We start from the raw sequence: 22279 nt of genomic DNA, 5'->3' as shown, positions 1-22279 counted from the left end.
TTGCATAAGTTTCTTAATTCTTCTGCTTTTCTGAACAATCACTAGAATAATGACCATACCTTTGACAATTGTAACATTGAATGTGACTCTTGTCTGGCTTTTGACCACCACCTCTTCATCTACCTACAACACCACCTCTTTGGTTGCCTTGGTTCCAGGGTTTTCTCTGATTCGACCAATTTCCTTCTTGCTGATTTCGACAAGTCGAATTGTTGTAGCCTCCTCTGCCTTTGTTGCCATTCCAACTTCCTTTGCCTTTCCTTTCTTTTGCTGATTGAGCTTGCAAAGCCATATCACTCTTCGACTTTCCTGCAACTCTTTCATCCATTCTTTGTTCATGAGATTCAAGCATCCCTTGAAGCTCTTCCTTTATCAATTTTGACAAATCTTTCGACTATTCTATGGCTACTACCACGTGGTCGAACTTTGGAGCCAACGACCTCAAGATCTTTCCAACAATAGATCTTAATGTTAATACTTCTCCACATACCTTCATTTGATTCACCAGTTTCGTAACCTTGGTGAAGAAATCAGTCATGCTTTAATTGTCTTCCATCTGAAGCAATTCTACACTCTTTTGTGAGTTTGTAACCTCACCTCTTTCACCTTCTTAGTGCCTCCAAGCGATTTCTCCAGAATTTCCCATGTTTTTTTCGTTGACTCTGCATCACTAACATTTTCAAAGTTATCTGCATCAACACATTGATGGATTAGAAAGAGAGCTTTATTATATTTCTTCTTCAATTCTTTATGTGCAACCTTTTCTTGATCTGTCGTGGCTTCTGCAAGCATTTTTACTCCTTCCTTCACAAGATCCCAAAGATCTTGATAACAGAACACAATATTTATCTTCTTGCACAAATTCTCATAATTGTTGTTCTTGAGAATCAGAAGATTTGCTGGAAAATGCTCGTTTGGATGATTCGTTGTCGTGGTGATTTTCTTCCCACGAATCGATTAAACCAGAGCTTTTGATACCAGGTGTTAAAAATACCCCAAAACCTATAGAGAATTTTAATCAATCTTGATGAACAATATTGTTATCGCCCACACAATGTGACAATAAAAAAGAAGAGCAATTGAGAAAGAAAGAAAGTAAAGAACGATGAAGGAGAAGAATAATTAAAATTTTGCAGAGTTTCTCTCTGCCCACCATCTGTAGAAAACTTCTTATTCACTTTGCAACTATAAAATAATGTGAATACAATGTTATGAATACTCTATTCACTTCATTACAAAAATAAGGGTTACTCCCTCTATTTATAGATTTAGGTTAACCTGAACCTCAAGTCAAAGCCCAAAACTATAAAAACCAAAAATAGCTAACACTACTAAAATAGGCATAAGTCGAAATCATGTGTGAAGCAACATGCTTCAACACTTCGACACACTAACACAACTCAACACACTAGTTGATTCAACACTTCCTTACTCTGTCGAGCAACCTGTTTCGACACAAGGAATTACAATTCAACATAACATGGACTGTGCGAAAGTGAACAATATATTTAAATAAATATTTCCTAAAAAAAAATATTTTAAAGCAAAACAAACTGTCGAGAATTATTTGAGTTCCAAAGATAAATCGGAAATCACATTCCAGTCTCCGTTTATTAAAATTTTAAAATCTCTAATATTTTACAAATCAACCAAATTTGATTAGCATTAGATTAACAAAGCGACGATAGAACACAGTATGTTGACATTGGTCTATGTAGATTCAACATCTTTTGTATCGCAATTGAAGATACGACACCACATAACACATATACTCATAATAACGACACCACATAACACATATACTCATAATAACGTATAATTACAAAAAAAAAAAAAACAATAGTTTTAATCATATACTAATGAAATCATAATATTCAGATTTAAATATAGATAAAACTTGAAATATTAAGCATACTTGAAAAGAAAACATAGTCTACAACAGCTTAAATTAACAAATTTATTTTTTATGAATGATTCAGGATATTATTTTTCAGTCTATTATTTTTAACCAATAGTTTAAGTTAGATATGTATAGAAAAAGTCACCCTTACCTTGTACACTTTCCTTCTTAACAATTATTCACTAGTCTCTCGAGTTACCTTCAAAGGAGGTGATTCAAATTCAAATACTTAAGTTTTATTATACGTGTGAGTATTGGAAATTGCATATTTTATTTCATTTTATAATTGGCAACAATAACTATTTAAAATTTTTAAAAATAAGGAAAAAAATGGGAAAAAATTACGAGGGAATAATACGAAGTAATGAGAAAAAATGTTTTAAAATCAAATTAGATGGTGAATTGCATGAGATCTAAAAGAAAAGGAGGGTGATTCTATTTTGATTTTTATCTATGGTCAAAAGTTATATTTTTGAGAATGACTGTTCTATTTTCTACAGTATGATAAAGGGAGTGGAATCATATTTTATTAATATTCCGAAACCAATGTGGGATAGTCTTTCCACATCAATAACCATGCTGCAAAGAATTCTTAACATATGTAATCATAAAAGGAATGTAAATCCTTCAAGAAAAAAAATACTCCAGTGTAGGGACAAGTAAACACGCTATCAAAACAACATGAGCCATAACATCTATTAAATAACATCTTACACAATTGCAGCAACAACTTTTACGCTTTAATCCCATTGTCAACAAGAAGCACAAGATTTGCAACTTTTAGCTAATCTAATGCAACATAACAACCGTCCAACACAAATCTTATCTTCCAATTTTCATTTTTATGGAGAAATCAAGTGATTTTATTTTCTTGAATTGGCCCTAAAACAAAGATTTAAGCATAGATTCATAAGCCAATGAGACTATACATCATCAACAAAAATAGAAGCATAATATGAAACGTTGTTGAAGCTATAGTTGAGAAGATCTCCTTATTATAATAAATAATATGTGTCGATCTCCAAATTTTGATCATTTCTTTTTTTTTTTAATAATTAATTTAAAGTTTAAATCATTGATATGTTTAGAGTCTCATACAAGTTATTTGTTAAAATTCAAATGACTTAAAAGTCAAAGAGAAATCATTTTGACTATTTAATAGTTTTGATCTCATCATATTTTAGTTGTTATTTTGAATTTTTTGGAATATAATTTTAATTTTAATTTAATATATAATTTTAATTAATTAACTAATTAGGATAACATATAATCATTACATTAGAAAAGAAATTAGGACTAATAAGAAACATATTTAGAGTAGATTTATTATTATTAATTAGAATTTGATTATGATTAATCCTTAAAGTTAAATAGTTCATTAAATATTTAAATTAAATTATTTTTAATGGGACTGTATTTTGAATGATTGGAATAGCATATTTGGATAATAACAAAGAGTACAAACATGATGTCATCGGTTCAAGTCCAATATTTTTCTTATAAATAAGATTTTTTTTTTCCACAATTTGGAGGGGGACATACACACGTTTACCGGTTCCCAAATGATGTTTGTCTTCAAGGAGTCACAATTTTATTTTAAATTAATTTTTTTGTTTTACTTGATTTTAATTTAATTTTTTAAATCAAATGATATCCATCTCATGGTTATTTTTAAATTTTTTTACCTCTTATTTGTATTAGTTACACATTTTTTTTCACATCCAACCATACCTTCATCATTCACTAAGAATATATATATATATATATATATATATATATATATATATATATATTTTAATTATATTTTCTTACAATATATATTTTCTAATTGAATATATATTTTTTAAAGTTTTTTATATGTCTTTTATTATTTTAAATTTTTTATCTCACATCCCTTTATTTTATTTGTACAAAAATAATTAACAATAATTAATAAAGATTCTCCATTTAATATACTCTCTCAAACCATGCTCTATTACACCTCTGAAACTCAATCTAGTTAGAAACTTTATCAAATTTTATATTAACAGGTTGAGTGGATTTCCAATTTGAAATATGGGAAAGGATTAATGGAAGAACGAAAAAATTGTTCATTTGTTTCTCTGCAATTTTGACCTGGAAAAGAGAAAGAGAATGAGAGGTAATGTACATATTCTACCATTTTGTTTCATTTTGGTTTTTTCTTATTTTAATTAAATTTCTTTTGTTTTATTTAATTGTTATTTGCATATTTTGATTGGAGAAGTCAACTAAATCCTCATATTAAATTGATTTGATTATTTTTATGTGTAAAAAAAAAAGAAAAAGGGGAGCGACACCCCATCTATGTTTACTTTTTATATTTTTTTATTGAAATTAAATTATGATTTATTTTGGTTTGGACATTGGGTAACATTAGGTTCCATCATTTTATCCATTGATATTCCTGAATAATTAGTACACCCCTTCTAACTTTCTTTTTTAAAATATTTTTTTAGATTAATTATCATTATTAGGAAATATAAATAAATACAAAGAATTAACATTGACTATAATTAATTGATTTTATAAGATTTTTTAGTATAATTTAGATTAGGTAATTTTGGGTTATTAATATAATAAGGAAACACAAACAAATCATATCTCTTTTATTTTCCTTAACATCTTTTTAACATAATTTATATTAAGTAATTTTGGATTATCAATATAACGAGGAAACACAAACAAATCATGTCTCTTTTATTTTTATAGAATCTTTAAGTAATCAAGTAAAAATAAAAAATAAAAAATAAAAAAAACTACAAAAACTTTTTTCTTTACTTTAGGTTTTCATTTTGATTAGTAGGTCAATTATTAAATTTATTAAATTAATTTGGATTTTCTACTCTTATAAAGTAAAACAAATATATACCATATTTTCTCTTTGTTGGTAAACCTTATTAAGAGTTATCAAAGTAATTTAGTCTTTTATGTAATTTTATAACTTTAAAAGACATTTTCCATATTTGCTCATACACCTCTGATCAGTGCATTTTGATGCACATTCTTCTATATTTATACTTATCCATTTCCATGTTTTAGTTTGGTTATTTTTCCCTTTTAATGTGTTTTTATAATTTATCTTATTTTTACACTTATTTGTTTTTCGCAGTTTATTTTCAGCATTAGCAGTCTGCACGAATAAATTCATAACTGGAGCTAGGAGTAATGGATCGAGGCGTGCTACCAGTTATTAAAAAGCTAAGAGAAAGAAATACAAGTTTCATGTTGAAGTCAAAAGCATATTCAGAATGAAGAATGGTCGAATAATTCGTTAAAGTTCCAGACTTAATTAAAATAGTTAGTTTGAGCCGATTTTTGTAATTTTCGGGTCGGATCCCATAAGGGCCCGAATTTCCCTTTTATTATATTAGGTCTTCCACTGCTACATGGATGGAGTTCTGAATTTTGATGAGACAATATTGCTTAGAAGATTTCATGGAGAGCTAATTCCCAAAGAGTTAATCTGTTGTATTCAAATTCCACTTTGAGGTTTTTAATAATTTCAATTTAATTTCGATTTCTTTTTAATTCTTCCTATAAACTCGTTTGCTTAATTCGATTACGTTCGTTTGCTTAATTCGATTTTTTCTTATAGGATAAAGTTGATTAAATTTGATTGTTTGTATGATCCTTAACTATAATCACGTTAGCGTAGCTTTTTCGTTATCATGTTTGATTAAGTCGCGTTTTCTTAATTCGCGTCTGCTTAAATCCGTTTGCTTAATTCGGAAATTAGGAACATACATCATATAATACCAATTTGCGCTTGTCAGTGGGTATTGTAATCGAATGGGATTGAATCCGCTAGGGAATTGAAATTATAAGAATCGATGATAAGTCGGAAATCGAAACAATAGATTAACTTATTTATCAATTTTGTTTTTACCTTTAATTATCTTCGATTTAAGTTTTGAGCCTTTAAAACCCCTTTTTTTCCATTCGTTTGGTTATAACATTCAAGAGTCCTTGTGATACGATACTCGAGGTGTCGCTTCCCGTTTACTATATTTTATTACTCGTTTTTTACTCGTGTGCGACAGCGGATCAAATTGGCGCCGTTGTCGGGGATTCTTGTAGATTTTAAGCATTATTATAGTCTAACTATTATTATAGTCATAGGTGTTGTGTTTTAGCATTTTTTTTGCCCTAACTTTCTTGTGTTCTGGTGTTTTTGCGTTTTAGGATAAAAAAATCTGTTTTTTTTAAGAAAATTGTCTCAAATTATTTCGATTCTTTGTCGATTAACTAGGAAAAAATCAAGGATCAAAACCCTCTATTTAGGGACTAAATAGTGGAAGTCATCCTAAAAAACCGAAATTGCTTAGTTTTCTATTTTTTATGATTTATTTTCTGTTTTGGTAGTTTCAAAAATTCTGAAAAAATTCTCAAAATTCTTAATTGACGTTATTAGATTAACTTTTGTGTTTTTGTATTTATTTTATTTTATTTTAATCATTTTTTTCGTATTTCAATTGTTTTTACTTAATAGGGACATTGTCGGTATTTTTCTATTTGTTGCTGCATTGCTGAATTAGTTGTGTTTTCTCACTGTTTGTTGATTTTTTTTCTTTTCTATTGAGTTTAACATGGTTGACCAAAGAACCTTCAGAGAACTTGTCGCCCCTGATGTTAATTATAATGCTTTATGTATTGAATTTCCGGTTGGTGTTGTACCTTTCGAATTGAAATATGGTTTAATACACTTGTTGCCAAGGTTTAATGGTTTTGCAGTTGAGGATCCGCATAGGCATATAAAAGAATTTCAGATTGTGTGTTTTACATCATTGAGGCCTCAAGGAATTACTGAAGATCATGTTAATCTTATAGTATTTCCATTCTCACTACAAGATGCTGCAAAAGATTGGTTATATTATCTTGAGCCAAGTTCTATTACAAGTTGGAATAATATGAAGAAAATATTCTTAGAAAGATTTTTCCCTACTTCAAGAGCTTCTTCAATCAGAATAGAAATATGTGGTATTAGACAGGTTGACATGGAATCATTGGCTGAATATTGGGAGAGATTCAAGCAGTTAGTGTCGAGTTATCCTTACCACCAGATTTCTGAACAATTACTAATACAATACTTTTATGAGGGATTGCTACCAATGGAAAGAAATATTTTAGATGCTGCTAGTGGTGGAGCACTTATTGATAAGACTCCAACTGCTACCAAATCATTGATTGAGAATATGTCACTTAACTCCCAACAGTTCACAACAAGGGATACTTTTATGGTCCAAACAAAAGATGTGAATGAGATTCAGGTTTCTTCTTCCAACAAAGCTCTAGAAATCAGAATTGATGAACTTACCTCTTTAGTGAAACAATTGATGTTACCCCTTCCACCACCATATAACCCTCCACAAGTAACCACATTTTCACCTTTTGAACCTTCACTAGAGGAACTTGTCAAGCAAATGGTTGTAAACAGTCTTCAATTTCAGCAGCGAACAGATTATAGGATTCATACTTTGCAAACACAACTTGGACAACTTGCCACTTCAATGAGTGTCATGCAACAAGCTCAAGGATTAAACCAACTACATGCCCAAACAGTAGTTAATCCAAAAGGCTTTAATGTGAGTGTAATTTCCTTGAGATCCGAAAAAGTTACAGAACCAGCCCTAGAAAAAAATAAAAACATTGTTAGTGTAACACCTGAAAATAAACCTGAACCTTCTATTGTTATTGAGGTTGAAAAAAAGTGTATATCATCAATCCCTTTCCCACAAGGAGTGCTGAAAAATAAGAAGGTTGACGAGGAAAAGCATTCTGTTTTTCAAATAGAGTTGGTTTCTGAAGTTGTTGATGAAGCTTATTCTGATTTGTTTTCAGCTGATTTTCCAACTCTATCTGGTTTTGATGATATTTACTCATGTGATGATTGTACTAACACTAACTTTTGTGTTGTTTGTGCTGAGATTGATGCTGCCTTGAAGGGTGATAGTGTAAATGAAGTTGTTTATGTAGCTGAAGCTCTTGACATTCCAGCTGCCCCAGACATATCATCCATTGAACAACCACATTCTATAGAGCCTAAACCACTTTCCGAGAATTCATATTATTCATCAAAGCTTCAACTTAAGCAGAAACATAAGAAGGGAATTTGATGGACATTGGCTGACACTCGTGATATTAGTCATTCCATATGTATGCATAGGATCTCACTTAAAGATGAAATAAAAGTAGTGAGGCAGCCCCATAATCCTTTGATTCTTGATATTGTGAAAAATGAGATCACTTTCACGCGCCCATTCAACACTTTTACTTATCAAAGATTCTTCTTTGATCCTGGAATACAAGGCGAATGCACTAATCAAAATTTCAAGGTCAATGGACACTACCCAAAGCTACTACATGAGAACCCGACTTTGGAAGAAGAGACTGTAGAAGAACTCTCTTTGGGAAAGGCTGCTTATGCAATCACTTATCCGCCTTGACTCCTCGGGTGTGTTCTTTCCTTTCTGTCGCTCTTATTTTATATTTATGCTCTTTCATTGAGGACAATGTATGTTTTAAGTGTGGGGGAGGGAAATCATTTATTTCGTTTGTTTTTCTTGTTTTTGTTAGTGTTTTGTTTGTTTTCAGTCATAAAAAATAAAAAAATGCATCTTCTTGAAAGTTTTAGGCTATAGACTGACTAATTTGAGATTAGTTTGCGGAGACTGGGGAAAAATTCACAAGATCGGTATCGTCTTAACACCGTAAGTCTCCTGCATATGGAAATTGATTCGAATTCTTATTATGTTTTAGCCTTAAATTCTCATTCTCTGACAGATCTTGAGTAGTTTATTTCAGCAGTCAGCACCATCTCACACACACTCTACGCAGGGAAGCCGATGAATATAAGTGAGTGTTCCGGAAAAAAAAGAGAAAGAAAAGGGAATGCACCTTCTAAGTTTGGTGACCCTCACCCGGTCACTTAACCCAACGGATGTAGAACCTTAAAAAAAAAATTGAAAATAAGACTCGCTGTCAGTTGGTTCAGCGGTTTCTGGTGCTGAACTTGGTAGGGCGGATTACGGTCCGATCCCCCGCAACTACAACTGAGTAAGTAAAGGGTTATGCCACGTAAGTACTAGAATCCCGTGCAAAAAGAATCAAAGTCACTAACCGGTCGCCTTGCTATGGAGGTGTGGAGATAACGGACTTAATATGATTGCGCCTGAATGAAAAAGAGCAAAAAGAAGGATGAGTAAGTTAGGCTTTAACATAATAACATGATTCGAGTTTATTTGTGTATTCAGGAGGTTTATGACTGCACAATTATGGATTAGTGTTCCTACGATATCCTTAGAGTGCAAGATTAGTACCTATCGGTGCAAACTTAACCGAAGAAGATTTGTAGCCTAGGATGAGTAACTAATGATGTGTTTGTGTTTTCTTTGTTTTATTTTAAATTTTGCTCGGAGTGCAAAAGTTCAAGTGTGGGGGAATTTAATCAGTGCATTTTGATGCACATTCTTCTATATTTATACTTATGCATTTCCATGTTTTAGTTTGGTTATTTTTCCCTTTTAATGTGTTTTTATAATTTATCTTATTTTTACACTTATTTGTTTTTCGCAGTTTATTTTCAGCATTAGAAGTCTGCACGAATAAATTCATAACTGGAGCTAGGAGTAATGGATCGAGGCGTGCTACCAGTTGTTGAAAAGCTAAGAGAAAGAACTACAAGTTTCATGTTGAAGTCAAAAGCATATTCAGAATGAAGAATGGTCGAATAATTCGTTAAAATCCCAGACTTAATTAAAATAGTTAGTTTGAGCCGATTTTTGTAATTTTTGGGTCGGATCCCATAAGGGCCCGAATTTCCCTTTTATTATATTAGGTCTTCCACTGCTACATGGATGGAGTTCTGAATTTTGATGAGACAATATTGCTTAGAAGATTTCATGGAGAGCTAATTCCCAAAGAGCTGATCTGTTGTATTCAAATTCCACTTTGAGGTTTTTAATAATTTCAATTTAATTTCGATTTCTTTTTAATTCTTCCTATAAACTCGTTTGCTTAATTCGATTACTTTCGTTTGCTTAATTCGATTTTTTCTTATAGGATAGAGTTGATTAAATTTGATTGTTTGTATGATCCTTAACTATAATCACGTTAGCGTAGCTTTTTCGTTATTGATCGCTCGACTTTATGAGTCGAATTTGGGGTAAAACTGCAAGTGCACAGTTCTATCGCGTAGTTTTAAAAGATATCGATCCCACAGGGACTTATAAATCGATATACCGTTATCTAAGGTTACTTCGTAAAGCTAAGGCAAATGATATTTTGATTGTTTGGGGGAAAAGTTAAAACTAAACTAAAATCTAGATTAAATATCAATAAAGCAGATATCGGTACGTAGTTCGTCGTAATTAGGGAATCAATTCTTTGTTGGTTTCTTGGTTTTAAAAATAAATCTTTTCAGTTGACGGTATTGGTTAAAAGTTTTATCTCAAACTCTCGCTCTGTTGAATAAACTATGATTTTATATTAACGTAGTTGTCACTTATAGTTAAGTCAAAAATCACTTTTTGAAAACAATAGAATCCGTAGAAACTCTTTTTAAGAAAACACTAATCATTTAAACACCCTTATCTCAAACTCTCGCTCTGTTGACTTAGGTTATATAATTAAGTTCAAATGCTTAACTCTCGCCCTCACATTCAATCTTTAAAAATATTTTTTAAAAAAGGTTAGAATTTAATTAACTCTAAAAATTGCTCTCGCCCTGATCTAAAATTAATGTCCAATTTACACTGTCCAGTCAAAACCTCAAATTCTCGCTCTATTGATTTTAACTTCTTTATGTCTTTTACTTTCGTACAAAAACTTTGTTATTAAACCTGTAAATTGAGACCGTAAAAAGAGTGATTTTAATTTTAAACTTAAATAAACCAACTTAGTTTTGATTCCTTCATTCCGCTTACTTTACATACCGATACCTAAATAAATTAGCCAGACATGCTAAACAGACTTAAATAAATATCATGCATAAACAGACTCATCGCAGGCAAACAGTATAAATTAATAGTAAAAACAAGCATATATAAATTCAACAAATAAATATAGAACCTGAATAATTAAATAGCAGTCTTGAACACTCCACCACAAACTGGTTGGATTTGTTCTTGAGTTCTTCAATCAGGCAGAAAAATAAAACGAAGGAATAAAAAAAACTAGATTCTAACGTAAGGTTAGATCCGGTAAAAGGTACACAATAGTTTCCGGTGTAGAAACTATTGTGCGAAAAATTAATTAAGAGCTAGAAAAGAAAATAGAATTGCAAAAGAAAACAATATAAAAATTTGTAAAAGGAATACTGTAAAAATATGCCTAAGCTGCTGGAAGCAGAAAAATGCGAAAACGGCAAAAATCTGGAAAAAGCGTGGACCCCCCAGCTTTCCAAAAAGCTACTATTTATATGCTACCTCCTGCAACTGCCTTCCGCGTCAAAAGTCTTCAACGTGCAGAATAGTTGGGCGTGGAGATAGGACTCAACTCTGAAGCGTTCCTTGTGCCTCAAATATAGGGGAATGGTGTGACGTCCGTCACACCATGTGTGACGCTCGTCACACAAGTGCATATAGCGTGACGCTCGTCACAACCTCTGTGACGCTCGTCACAGGCACAACGCCTGTGCCTTCTTTGGGCTTGGCTTGGCTTTTGCTATTTGTTTCCAAAAACTTCTTTTTGCACCTCCTTTTCTTCCTTTTTTTTACTTTTGCTTCAAATAGATACCTGAGATAAATAGAAAGGAAATACCGCGTAATATCTGATAAAATGAAATAAATTAAAGCAAATAATAATATAATTTAATTGAATTAAGTCCTAAAATGTGATATAATTTCATGTTATCAGTTATCGTGTTTGATTAAGTCGCGTTTGCTTAATTCGCGTCTGCTTAAATCTGTTTGCTTAATTCGGAAATTAGGAACATACATCATATAATATCAATTTGCGCTTGTCAGTGGGTATTGTAATCGAATGGGATTGAATCCGCTAGGGAATTGAAATTATAAGAATCGATGATAAGTCAGAAATTGATACAATAGATTAGCTTATTTATCAATTTTGCTTTTACCTTTAATTATCTTCGATTTAAGTTTTGAACCTTTAAAACCCCTTTTTTTCCATTCGTTTGGTTATAACATTCAAGAGTCCTTGTGATACGATACTCGAGGTGTCGCTTCCCGTTTACTATATTTTATTACTCGTTTTTGACTCGTGTGCGACAGCGGATCAACCTCCTGATTCTATTTCATAATTTATTTAATTAATATATAATTATATTTAATTAGTTATTAAATTGGGTTTTATTTAATTAATTGACTCTTAATAGTTTTACTAAATTAAGAATTAGGGTTTTCAATATTATAAATTTTTATTTTATATTTTATTTATTTATTATTCTATTATTTAAATGATTAGAAGAAAACACATTTAATTAATTAAAGGATTAATACATATTTATGGCTATCTGTTTGGGATATAATATGGGATAAAATTAAGGATAACTTTTAAGATTTTGAGGGATGAAAATTAGGGATAAAATTGGGTGAAGGGATATATCATATTGCATCTAATTTAATTTATTTTCTTAACCAAATTAAATTGTATTTTTGCAATTAAATAAGGGATAAAAATATGAAATAAAATATGGAATTTCAAGGGATAAAATCGGGATAAATAAAATATGGAATTTCAAGTATAATCACCAAAATAATTAAGGGATACAATCAATTTAAATTCACCTCAAACTACAAGTCTTCTGCCCTAGTGCATTGAGGCATTTTTCAAAATCAATTGATTCTCTGCCTCCGATGCGTGAGAACTTCAAGGGATAAAAACAACCAACCAACCAACATTTTTAAGATAAACTACGGGGCTCTGATCCTTCAATAAATTTGAGTGTACGTAAAAATAAAGTTGTAAGACTCAAGTGAGTATAATAATCAAAATACAATTTTTAGGGCTTCCCTTATTAAAATAATAAAACATTTTTGTAAATAAATAAATAATTCAATAATTAAACAATTAATAAACGTTAAAGCAAACATTCCTTAGAAACACATTAACCCTAGAATTAAAGGAGGATCCTATTGAGTAAAATGGAGGTAAAGGGTGTCTAACACCTTCCCCTTATTTAACCGATTCTCGAACCTAGCATCTTACCATTAATTTCTAGGTTTTATCATTATTTATCTGTTCCTTAGGAACGATTAAAAGATGGTGGTGACTCTGTCATTTTTCCAGTTGTGACAGTTGGCGACTCTGCTGGGGAGTTCTTATACTTTCCCTAAAGAGAGTCCGTCCTAACCTTTGGTTTGAGGGATGCGTGTTCTTTATTTGCTTGTTTTCTATTTATTTATTTGTTCATTATATATATATATATATATATATATATATATATATATATATATATATATATATATATATATATATATATATATATATATATATATATTATTGTATATTTCATCGAATTATTATTACTTTTACATATCATGTGGATGGGGTTGTTACATGTGTGAAGCCAAAACTCAAGCTTGAGGAAAAAGTAATAAGTTTAAGTGAGGGATCGTCCTATCTTGGCCAGTGGGGTTCTCATCCCGTGGGGTCTTTGATGACGATTCCTCCTAGAGTAGATCAATTCAAAGAGTTTGTCATAAGAATGCTAACACTTCTTCATGCTAAAACCTTGAATTTGGTCCATGACTCTAGGGATCTCTTCTAGAACCCCTTTAGCTCAGGCTGACCTTATGTTATCAACCTGCAAGGGTCGTTACTAAGGTCCCGCCTAGATAAGACTTATCTCGAAGGATTACTGTAGGAAGAATTGCTCATTCTCATGGTAAAACAAGGGTATAATCCTTGACTCTAGGGATACCATCTTACCAGAAAACTTTATATCCTATAAGTAAGGGGATTAAGTAGTCTAAACCTAGATCTGACCTATCATAAAGAACCTACCCTTAACTAGATAATGCTTGTGAGGACAAAGGTTCTTAGTCCTTGTTTTAATGACGTAAAACCTTTTAGTAGCTCATACTGTGTACTTTGGACAGTGTTAGCATATCGTAGAATGCATTAATTCTTTAGCATGCTCAAAGTATCAATTCAATAGACAAACAAGCTTCAAACTCTTGATGAATTATTGATCAAAATGACAAATAAAGAGCATGGGGATCTATATGTGATGCTTAGAACCAATGTAGACCTTTGTTAACTTGATTCCTTGCATTGAGGGTCTCAAACCCTATATGTCATCTTGATGAGGTACAGGTCGATGCACACACTACCTACAAAAGAAATGAAACTATACTAGGCATATTTTTGGTATTTTGGTTAGTAAGCAAAGGAAAATAAAGTATGATACAATCAAATATGCTTGGTAATCTCTCCCAATGAAAACCCAATGAATGAGGGGTGAAGAGGATATTAAGGTGTGATCCCAAAGCCAATGCAAATGATGAGATATCATGAGGGATCTTAGGGTCAAAATTGAGGTCTTACAGGGAGTCAGAAGGGGAATGAGAAGTATGACAAGAGAAAAGTTCAATGTTACTGTTGTAAGAAGTTTAGTCACTTCGCTGCAGATTGTTGGTCAAATAAGGAGAGGAAATCAGAAGAAGCGAATGTAGCCAGAAGTTTCGATGATGAACATGTGCTATTAATGGATTCTGATTCTGATAACGCGTCTCTAGAAGACTGGTGGTATATGGACACTGGTTGTTCAAACCATCTTACTGGAAATAAGAAATGGTTGGTTGATTTTGACTATGGGAAGAGGGCCAAGATCAGATGTGATAATGATAAGTATCTGAATTTTGAAGGAATGGGAAATATTAGAGTGATTATGAATAATGGAAAATCTGCATTAATTTAGAATTTCTGGTATGCTCCTGGCATGAAGATAAATCTTATGAGTGTAGGTCAAATAATTGAAAAGGGATTCTTAGTTACCATGAAGAACAATTTTTTGAAGCTGGATGATTGTAATTAGAAGCTGATTATGGAGTCGGAATAGGGAAGCAATAGAACATTCAAGGTGAATGTTAAAATTACAGACTCTGAATTCGTTAGCGCAACAAGTGTTGTGAAGGAAAGTGAGTCGTGGCACACAAGATTTGGTCATTTGAACTTCATAAGCTTAGGGCACATGAATTTAAAGAAACTAGTACGAGGAATTCCTGCAATTAAGAAACCAGAAAAGTCATGCAATGTGTGCATGAGAGGGAAGCAACCAAGACTGCCATTTGTATCAGAAGTAGTTCTAGGAGCAAAACATGCTTTGGGAGTAGTGCGTTCTGATGTGTGTGGACCATTTCCATAATGTTCAATAGGAGGGAATAAATGATTTGTGTCATTTGTGGATGAGTTCACAAGGATGACATGGGTATCCCTTATAAAGTTCAAACACGAGGTGTTTGCTGAATTTAAGAAATTCAGAATCAAGGCTGAGAAATAGAGTGGTCAGACTCTGAAGATTCTTAGAGCTGATGGCGGAGGTGAGTATAACTCTACAATGTTCAAGAAGTTTTGTGAGGAGAATGGAATTGAGCATGAAGTGATTGCTCCATATACTCCTTAACACAATGGTCTTGCTAAAAGGAGAAACCAAACTTTGCTTGATATGGCAAGGAGAAGTTGTTGCCACTGCAGCATATGTGCTCAACATGTGTCCAACCAAGAAGCTGAAGGAAATTGTTTATTTTGAGAGGTGGATTTGAGATAAGCAAAGCGTGAGTCATTTCAGAGTATGTGGTTATGTCTGCTATAAACACGTTCCAGATGCTACTAGAAAGAAGTTGGATGATAGAAGCAAGGTGATGTTACTGGTGGGGTATCATAGTACATGTGCTTATAAGCTTTAGTGTCCATTCACTAATAAGGTTGAAGTCAACAAAGATGTTGTTGTGAAAGACACCAAAGTATGATATTGAAGCAATTCTCAATCCAACTCTAGTATAGAGTTAACTTCTAAAGATATTGGTTCTGATTCTGAAGATGAGTCAGAGCCTAAAAATGATTCTGAGAGTGAGTTAGAATCAGATGGCGAGATTTATTCTGAGGAAGAACTTGATTTTGATCCAAATTCTGATAGTGATTCAGATTCTGGCGGTAGTCCAGATTCTGGGAATATTCTAAATTCTGAAGGTGATCATACTTCTGAAGCTGGTACTTCTGGAGTTCCATCATCTGATACTGTTCCAGAATCAGAAGGTTCTGAACAAGTTCAGAGGCCACAAAGAATCAGAAACATTCAGAGAAGGTTTACAGAGTTTGACATGCTGCAAGATAGTGAAGTAGATTCTGAAGGGGAAGTTATTCAGTGTGCCATGTTAGTAGACTATGAACTTGTGAGTGCGGAAGAAGCTTTCAAGTAGAAAGTCTGGCTGAAGGCCATGAAAGAAGAAGCTGATACTATAGAGAGAAACAAGACTTGAAAGCTGACAAAACTTCCAAAGAACAAGAAAGCCATCAGTGTGAGATGGGTTTATAAGGTGAAGCTAAAGCCATATGAATCAATTGGAAAACAAAAAGCAAGTTTATTTGTGAGAGCTTTTCTGCAGAAACCTAGGTTAGATTACTTTGAAGTGTTTGCGCATGTAGTAAGACATGAAACAACCAGGCTGGTGAATGCGATAGTTGCTAATAGGAATTGGCCTCTGATGCATTTAGACGTGAGATTTGCATTTATGGACAAACTATTAGAAGGAGAGGTTTATGTTTTACAACCTCATGTATTTGTGAAAAAAGAATCAAGAAGGGATGGTGTACATATTACCCAAAGCTCTGTATGGACTGAAGCAAGCCCCTAGAGCTTGGAATATGAAAATTGATTCATTTTTGAAGAAGCAGGGATTTAAGAAAATAGAGATGGAGTATGGTATCTATGTTCAACATACTTCTGAAGGTAATATGATTATGGCGTGTTTGTATGTTAATGACATATTGCTAATAGAAAGTTATGAGCATGAGATAACTAAGTTCAAGAAAGAGTTGATGAATGAGTTTCAGATGACTGATCTAAGAAATATGGTTTATTTTCTATGGATGGTGATTGTGTACTCTGAGAAAGGCATAATTTTACATCAACTGAAATATGAACTTGAGCTTCTAAAGAGGTTTGAGCTGTTGAATTGTAAAGTTGTTGTCACACCGACTGATATAAATTAGAAATTGGATTCTGATTCTGATGGCGATGATGTAGATGCGACAACGTTCAAGCAGTTGGTAGGGTCTCAGAGGTATTTGTGTAATACCAAACCTGATATTTGTTATGCAGTTGGAATAGTGAGTAGGTTTATGAGTAAATCGAGGTGGTCTCATTACCAAGTTGATGTCAGAATTATAAGGTATATAAAGGGAAATCTAAAGGATGGAATTTTGTTCCATTCTGGTGCTGAAACTGACTCAGAACCTCTGAGTTACTAAGATTCTGATTGGTGTGGAGACAGAGTTGACAGAAGAAATACTTATTGGTACTTGTGTAAGTTTCTGGGAAGTTCAATTTCTTGGTGTTCCAAGAAGTAACCCGTTGTTGCTTTGTCAACTTGTGAAGCAGAATATATTGCAGGTGATATGACTGCATGTCAAGTTGCGTGGCTTCTGAATTTACTGCAGGATCTGAAGAACAAAATAAGCAAGCCTCTGAAGCTGAGATTGAGAACAAGTATGCAATCAATCTTGCCAAGAACCCAATGCTGCATGGGAGAAGCAAACGTATTGAGACTAAGTATCACTTTATGAGAAATCAAGTTCAGAATGAAGTGCTAGAAGTTGTGCATTGTAGCACCAAGAAGCAGCTGACAGATGTTCTGGCGAAGGCGATCAAGCCTAATCAATTTCTCCGCTTGAGGGATGGAATTGGTGTTGTTAGTTTTGGTTAAGCTGAATATGAATTAAGGGATGATGTTAGAATTAATTCATTTTTAAAAACTTGTTGACAAAATTTGTTAGAGGTTATTTTAGTATTTTCTTTTAGTTCCACTTGTATTTAAGCAAGTGAGTGGTGTGAGTATTATTATTCTTTTTGTAGTGTGTGTGCAACCATTTATAAGCAATTTTAAGAGTAGTGAAAGTTTATTACTATTCTCTCTTCTCTCTCTTATTTTCATTATTCATCTTTATCACCTTGTGCACCAACACTCGCCAACAAACATACATGATTGTTTTGTTATAAATTCTGACTTAAAAAAATATGTGAATTTAAAGTAATAATCAAATCTTCTTTCTTGAACTCCTAGTTTTTTCTTTTTCTTCATCCACTAAAGAGGGATAATTTTAGGGTCAATTTTTAATCCAAAATTATCTCTTTAAATTCCTTTCTTTTTATTTTCATTCAAATAAGTGATTTCACATATATACTTTTAGTTTTTTTCTTTTCGATTTCATCGTCTTAGTACGACGTTGTATTGGTCATCGTTTTATTGCGATGTTATTTTATTTTTTCATTTTGGTGCAATGTTTGTTCGGTTCAGATTGATAAATTAGTTTTGATTTAGCGTATATTCAATCAATGACTTTGATGTCATCAACACTACAGACTCGAAAACAAGGGTATTTCGAACATTTTAATTTTGTCATATTTGTAAGTTTTGTCACATTTGTAGACATTTCTCCGTTATATGTTATTAACGTAGATGTTGAGAATTTGTTAACAGATTCATCCTTTTTAGTTTATAAAGACTTTAAATTTGTATTATTCGATGTACTCTATCCATTTGAATGAATGTTATTTTTAGAATAAAAAGAACTTAACATGATAATATTTGAGATAACATGTGCAAAACATTGACCCATATACATTTATCAACTCTAGATTATATATCCTAAAAATATTCACAACAACCGTTTACACACTCAGTATTAAGTTAACTAATTGACAAGGTGTAGATTGAATTAGTATTAATTATTCACTCAATCTTGTTTTCTCAACTGGATGTAAAACCTTTTTATGAAATCTTCTGCAGCCTTATCAATCTCGTTGTCCTTCTCATCATCATCTCTTAAAGGAAATGGAGAGTCAGTCACCCTGATCAATTGCCTCACTGCAGACAATGCTGGAGATGCTTCTACAATCGCTTGATCATTGTTTAGCATATTTAGAATTGTATTCATTGCGCTCATAGTCATCTTCTCATCATGCGATGTAGAAAGTGCCTGAGTGAAAGTGAAGGAGTTGTGGGAACGGCAGCTTGAGGTGGAGCCTTGGTGGTGATGATGGAACATTAAGTTAGCAATGGCTTTTCCAGCAAGCTTGCGGCGGCGTTGGAGCATCATGTTTAGATCCTTCATTAATTTTCCCTTTGATAATTTTTTTCTCAGCATGAAGAAGGCCACACGTACCATACTCCAAACTCTCTTTGATATCACTGGTACATTGTTTTCCATGCTTTATTTTTTAATAAAATTATTCTTTTGCTGTAACAGTTTGAGAGAGTGAGTTTGGGAGAAAGAGAGATGAAGAGATGGATTTGATTTGAGGACAAGAGAGAGACAAGTGTGATGAAGATATATATAGTGAGGAAAGGCAAAGGAAAATGAGAAATGCATTCATTTTTTGCATATTACCTTTACATTTTTTAATAGTTTTTTGTTATGTTTTATTCAGAAAATTATTGGAGAAAGGCTATGCTTTTTGGAGAGGACAAAAGGAGTGCTTTACTTAACTTGGTTGAAATTAAACTTCCACCAAAGCCTAAGTTAATTTGCAGCCAGCAACGCATTATTTTTTTTTGGCTTCTTGCTCTTTGCAACTTCTGACTGTTTACACAACAAGTAAAGAGGTTGTCCCAAAACATATATTGTCGTAATTGTGGTGCCAATAATTCAAACATATGATATTGATTATACTATAACTCACCTATGACTTAGGTGTGTAAAACACATGCTACCAACTCAATAGTTTGCCACGACCATTGTATTTCATTTTGGCTTTTTAATCACTTTTTTGGGGGGACAATTATAGGGCTCTATCTGAAATTTGGATAACTATGCCTATTCTGGATAGTTATCCTTGCAGCTCCACGCTCCACTTTGCAATGCTTTTAGTTTTATAGAACAATAACTATCCATAGTACGAGAACACGCAAATCAGCTTTCAACAAAGGTCTAAGATGAAAAAAAAGTGTATATCATACATTGCATCTATAATCTACTCCATTTTTTTAGCATCTTTTATCTAAATATGATTGGGACAATGTATTTTGAAGTTTACAATATAAATTTTAAATGAGGTCTTTTTAAATATAATTATCATTTTATCTTTCCTTTAAACAAATTATTTGATATTTTTAAAGTGTGGATATTATTTATAATATATTTAGTGTTTGTGGAACTTTTTTTAATAAATAGTGGTATTTTGAGAATCTATAATGATAATAAATAATATATTTTATGATAATGATTTCACTTTAGTCAATAAAACATGATTTTTTTAAAATAATTTATTTTTTCAATTAAAATGTTAAAATAATCATTTTTACAAAATATTTATCGGAATAACCACCTTTCATGAAGCATGCGCCAGTTGGACTGACGCATCTATTTTCTCATTGAGAATAGGCGTCCATACCATTGGCGCATGCATGCAATGAAGTCAATGCAATTGTGGCATACATACAATACATCATGTGTAAGCGCCATTGCATGTGGCACATGTTCTATATAATTTTTTTAATTATATTTTATATTTATAAATAATTAAATTAAATAGGTAAATAAAAAATAATTATTAATATTATAATATAAAGTTAAAATACATAACAATTGACAAGAAAATCAATGACCCGCCCGATTGAAACGCACAAGAAAATCAATGACCCGCCCGATTGAAACGCCCCTTATTCCACATCCTAGTGTGTTAGCCTGCCTTCGAGGTCTCCCACGATTTTTCTGAGGTGTTTGGGGTCTTTAAGTGTTGACATGATGCAATGATGGATGGTGTGAAGGTCGGCTGGAAGGTCCAACGGTATTTGAGAGATTTGTCATCAAATACCTTGGGCGGGGATTTGTTGTTGGGCGTTTGATGACGAAGCTCGTTGACGTAGGTCGATAAAATACCTTGGTTCAGACACAAACTATGACGTTGTAACTGACCTAAACCATACCATATAATATTGAATTGGTCTAGCACTATGTATGCCTAGATCATTTAAGATGTGTTGTCGACGATTCCTCAAATGACGACACATTTCTTTTGTGAAGTCTATCAAATCAGAATAATCCCATTGGCCATCGACACTTTGTTGATGTCAATCTCCCAAACACGTCGGAGGTTCTGGAATTTGTTGTTGCATGTCGAATTGCAGTTTTACACGGTCACTCTGGTGCATCTCCACAGTAGTGAACCAGATGATTGATGTTTTTGCTTACCAAACTACAACATCATCATGGTTAACCTGACGATCAAGACCCAGATACGACCTCCAAATAATTTGTATAAGAATTTGACATGATTAGAGGATATGTAATTGAATAACTTTTTTAAATCAAAAGTAGAGTTGTTTAGTAGTAATACATCGTCTGGTCGAATGTGGTCTAAAAGATTGTGATAGACTACTACAACGTGTTTGGGACACCTGTTGTAGTTCACCCTTTTAACCGACCACCTAGATCAAAAAGATTGAAAATATATTAGTTATAATTAGTTGTAGTATAAAGTCTAACAAATTAGAAGATTTAAGATAAACTTATTTTATTGCATAGGAGAATGTGAATGACTTCTCGTTGACCGGGGCAAGTGACGAAATTCTTGATCAATCTCATACTTGTAGGAAATATGTGCAAGAATAAAGCGTACAAGTATTTTTTTTTTGGCATTTTTACACAACAAACTATATAGATAGGAGAAAACAGTTGAACCCTAACTATACGTGCCTACTTTATTTATGTTTCGTAACAACGACAAATACATAATACTTACCGTATTACCAGTACTTTCAGGAAATGACATCGTAGATTCTTCGTTTAATGTTATACTTGAATAATACTGTTTAAGATATTTTAAATTAATACCTTGACCCCTAGGTTGACCCAAAGTATGAACCTCAGTCTATTTTGGGCTAAGGGCGTTGTTTTAGATCAGACGTTCCAAATGGAGTTCAGTGTTACAATATGGATAGTTGTTAAATGATGCTTCAATGAAATTCATTAAAGAGGAAGCTGCCAAAGCTAACACACATGTGGTCACGGTGTTTGACCGTACTAAAGGTTGATATAGTGTTGCAAAGTCAATGGACCACAATGAAGGCATGCCAAGGGGACACTATCGAGTGGAACTAGATAAAGGTTGATACGACCGCGGAAAGTTCTAAGCCTTTCGTATGCCCTGCTCCCATGTCATAGCGGCATCTTCAA

At 32.6% G+C, this 22279-nt stretch overlaps 2 protein-coding genes across 2 annotated transcripts; one reads left to right on the top strand and one right to left on the bottom strand.

Moving 5' to 3' along the window:
* The first annotated feature begins 16795 nt into the window (after positions 1-16795).
* On the top strand, positions 16796-17353 carry LOC127082586 (uncharacterized mitochondrial protein AtMg00810-like). The gene is made up of 2 exons (XM_051022818.1): positions 16796-16975; positions 17096-17353. The coding sequence occupies exons 1-2, from the start codon at positions 16796-16798 to the stop codon at positions 17351-17353; spliced, it is 438 nt and encodes a 145-aa protein (XP_050878775.1).
* A 1288-nt stretch (positions 17354-18641) lies between these two features.
* On the bottom strand, positions 18642-19854 carry LOC127087447 (uncharacterized). The gene has a single exon (XM_051028331.1). The coding sequence runs from the start codon at positions 19310-19312 to the stop codon at positions 18839-18841; it is 474 nt and encodes a 157-aa protein (XP_050884288.1). The 5' UTR covers positions 19313-19854; the 3' UTR covers positions 18642-18838.
* Between the last annotated feature and the right edge of the window lie 2425 nt (positions 19855-22279).

The sequence above is a fragment of the Lathyrus oleraceus genome, chromosome 5 (genome assembly GCF_024323335.1).
Source record: "Lathyrus oleraceus cultivar Zhongwan6 chromosome 5, CAAS_Psat_ZW6_1.0, whole genome shotgun sequence".
Classification (NCBI taxonomy): domain Eukaryota; kingdom Viridiplantae; phylum Streptophyta; class Magnoliopsida; order Fabales; family Fabaceae; genus Lathyrus; species Lathyrus oleraceus.
This window is presented reverse-complemented; position numbering and strand designations above follow the sequence as displayed.